The 3,516-nt window shown below is 43.2% G+C and overlaps 1 protein-coding gene across 1 annotated transcript; it reads left to right on the forward strand.

Moving 5' to 3' along the window:
• Positions 1 to 250: 250 nt before the first annotated feature.
• LOC140044141 (uncharacterized) lies at positions 251 to 1,184 on the forward strand. The gene has a single exon (XM_072088620.1). It carries the CDS (start codon positions 251 to 253, stop codon positions 1,100 to 1,102), a length of 852 nt encoding a protein of 283 aa, XP_071944721.1. The 3' UTR covers positions 1,103 to 1,184.
• The last annotated feature ends 2,332 nt before the right edge of the window (positions 1,185 to 3,516 follow it).

Below are 3,516 nucleotides of genomic sequence, written 5' to 3' on the forward strand. Positions count from 1 at the left end.
GTACAGAAGAAACCATTATTATTGGAATATATTATGTGTATATAATTACGGAGCCAAGTATAAGAAGTTACTAATGATATTTGAACCCAATGCATGCTCTCACAACACAGTATAGTGGGTAAGTTGGATCTCACTAAAGTGGTGACCCCGACGTGATCTAACGAGAGTGCTTGGAATATTTAAATATTTTTTCTTCGTCGTTGTTGCAAGATTACTTTGAGTTGTCGTTGTTTGATACGTGAATGGAATTATGGCGAGACCTTCTCCGGGAAGAGCTACACCGATCAAAATGGCCGCTAGAATGAATGAGGCACCACCTGTGGCGGCTGCTGTAAGTTTAAAATTGCCGCCATTTTGGCCGAATGACCCACTTATTTGGTTTGCGCAAGTGGAGGCTCAGTTTGTTACCAGAGGAATTACGGCTGAGGAAACAAAGTATTCGTATATAATTGCTTCTTTGCCGCCTAATATCGCACAGGAGGTTCGGGATTTATTGCTAAGCCCTCCATACCAGAGACCATATACCCATTTGAAATCGGAATTGGTTAAAAGGACATCCGTGTCGGAGCAAAAGCGTCTTCATCAGTTGTTAACAACGGAAGAATTAGGTGATCGCAAGCCTAGTCAGTTACTACGCAAGATGTACCAATTGCTGGGGGATCGTGATTTAGAGAAATCCATCCTGAAACAGTTGTTTGTGCAAAGATTGCCTACTAATGTTCAATTGATATTAGCGTCCACCCGTGAAGATATGGACCTTTCAGATCTGGCAGCGTTGGCCGATAAAATTTTGGAAGTTTCTCCACCACCACCTACTATTGCCACGACAATTAAGGATACGGGTGCACGCGCAACGTCAGACGAATTAAGAGAATTGAGAGCTGAGGTTAGTAAGTTGACCAGCCTCGTTTCTTCCTTGGCGAAACAAGTCAGAGGCAGAAGCCGTAGTAAACAACGTGAAAGCCGAAAACGCTCGCCCTCTGCTACATCTAATGATGGTTTATGCTGGTATCATCATCGATATGGTAACAAGGCACATAAATGTAATTCACCATGCTCTTTTTCCTCACAGAAGGCGGGAAACGACCAAGCCAGCGACTAGAGACGGCGACAGCTGCTGGCGTTGGTGAAGGTAGTCGTCTATTTTTTATTTCTGATCGTACTTCGGGACTTAGATTCTTAGTTGACACTGGAGTGGAGGTTAGCGTGTTACTTCCATCAATGACAGACAAGTTGCACCGGAAAACTGACTTTGTATTGCAAGCAGTAAACAAATCTACAATATCTACTTATGGGGAGCGTTCCTTAACAGTTGATTTTGGATTTCGACGCACGTATAGGTGGATATTTACTGTTGCTGATGTGCCTAATGCGATTATTGGGGCCGATTTTTTACGACGTTTTGGTTTAATTGTGGACTTAAAAAATCGCCAACTTGTCGATGCTACTACTAGTATCAGTGTCAAGGGAATAGAATGTACCCTAGCATCACTTAGTCCGGTCTTTCCGACCCCAAAAGTAAATCCTCCTTTTCAGGAAATATTAAACAAATATAAAACGATTACCAAACCATGTTTTCGTAATGGAAGCGTGAAACATAATGTTACACATCAGATAAATACAAATGGGCTGCCAGTTTGTGCCAGACCTCGCCGATTGTCTTCTGAGAAATTGAAAATTGCACGGGCTGAATGTGATCATATGTTACAATTAGGAATTATACGGCCCTCAGATAGTAACTGGTCGTCGCCGCTACACATGGTGCCTAAAGGAACAACAGGTGATTGGAGGCCATGTGGGGACTACCGAGCGTTAAATAATGTGACTGTTCCAGATATGTACCCCATCCCTCACATTCATGACTTTACCGCGACTCTCTCGGGTTGCAAGATTTTTTCTAAGATAGATTTGGTACGTGCATATCATCAAATACCCGTCGAACCTAAAGACATTTCAAATACCGCTATTACTACGCTGTTTGGCATGTTCGAGTTCTTAAGAATGCCATTTGGTCTTCGAAATGCGGCACAGTCATTTCAGCGTTTTATTGACCAGGTGTTGCGGGGTATGAATTTCGTGTATGCTTACATTGATGACTTACTTATTGCCAGCATGGATACTGCTGAACATGAATTGCATCTTCAGGCACTTTTTAAACGTCTCGATGAATTTGGTATCATTGTTAATCCGTCCAAGTGTGTATGGGGTGTGTCTTCACTACAATTTTTAGGTCATCAAATTAACGAGTTTGGGATACAGCCATTGCGTTCCAAGGTTGAGGCAATTGAACAGTTTCCAGTACCAGATACTGTGCGTAAATTACGTGAGTTTCTGGGATTAATTAATTTCTACAGACGGTTTATACCTAGATGTTCGGATTTGATTCATCCATTAACTGATTTACTTGTCGGTAAACCTAAAAAGGCGATTGAACTATCTCCGACGGAAATTGAATCGTTCAACAAGGTCAAGTATGCACTCGTCGAATCAACTCTTCTAGAACATCCACATCCTGACGCTGCATTGTGTTTAATGGTAGATGCGTCCAATTGCGCTGTAGGTGGTGTGTTGCAACAAATGGTAGCAGGGATTTGGCATCCACTTGCATTTTTTTCCCGACGTCTAAATCCGGTGGAAAGGAGATATAGTACTTTTGGACGGGAATTACTAGCTACCTATCTTGCAGTTAAGCATTTTCGCCACGTTCTAGAAGCTAGAACATTTTATATCTTAACTGACCATAAACCTTTAACACACGCATTACGTTCCAGCGCAGATCGATATTCGCCGCGAGAGATACGTCACTTAGACTACGTCTCACAGTTTACCACGGACATTCGACACGTCAAGGGTAGCGAGAATACCGTAGCAGACGCACTGTCACGTATGGACTTGAATGCAGTGTCAGCTTCATCGGAGCTTTCTATTGATTATGACGTCATGGCTAGGCACCAGCAAAAAGATGCGGAGTTGCTCGAACATCAGCATAAGTCTGTTTTCAAGTTGAGAGACGTACCGATAGCGACTAGCGGCGGTACTATTGTATGCGATGTCACCACTGGTAATCATAGACCATTCGTGCCCAAAGGTATGCGTAGGTTAGTGTTTGACTCTTTGCATTCACTTTCTCATCCAGGGATTCGAGCTTCACTAAAATTAATCGCTTCACGGTATGTTTGGCCTGGTATGAACAGTGATGTGCGGACATGGGCTAAGTGTTGTTTAAAATGCCAGAAGAATAAGGTTCATCGCCACACTGTGACACCATTAGGTACGTTTGCGACGCCCGACATAAGATTCGACCACGTCCACATAGACTTGGTAGGACCACTACCTGTATCGGATGGTTATACTTACCTACTCACATGTATCGATCGCTTTACAAGATGGCCAGAGGCCATATCAATCACCAATATTACCGCTGAAACTGTAGCCAAAGCGTTTGTCACTGTTTGGGTATCCAGATTCGGTGCGCCATCCACCATCACTACAGACCGTGGTCGTCAGTTCGATTCG

The sequence above is a fragment of the Antedon mediterranea genome, chromosome 3, assembly GCF_964355755.1.
Source record: "Antedon mediterranea chromosome 3, ecAntMedi1.1, whole genome shotgun sequence".
NCBI classification, from domain to species: Eukaryota; Metazoa; Echinodermata; class Crinoidea; order Comatulida; family Antedonidae; genus Antedon; species Antedon mediterranea.

Coding starts and splice junctions, on each gene's coding strand:
- LOC140044141 (XM_072088620.1), top strand. CDS start 251: ATGGCGAGACCTTCTCCGGGAAGAGCTACACCGATCAAAATGGCCGCT.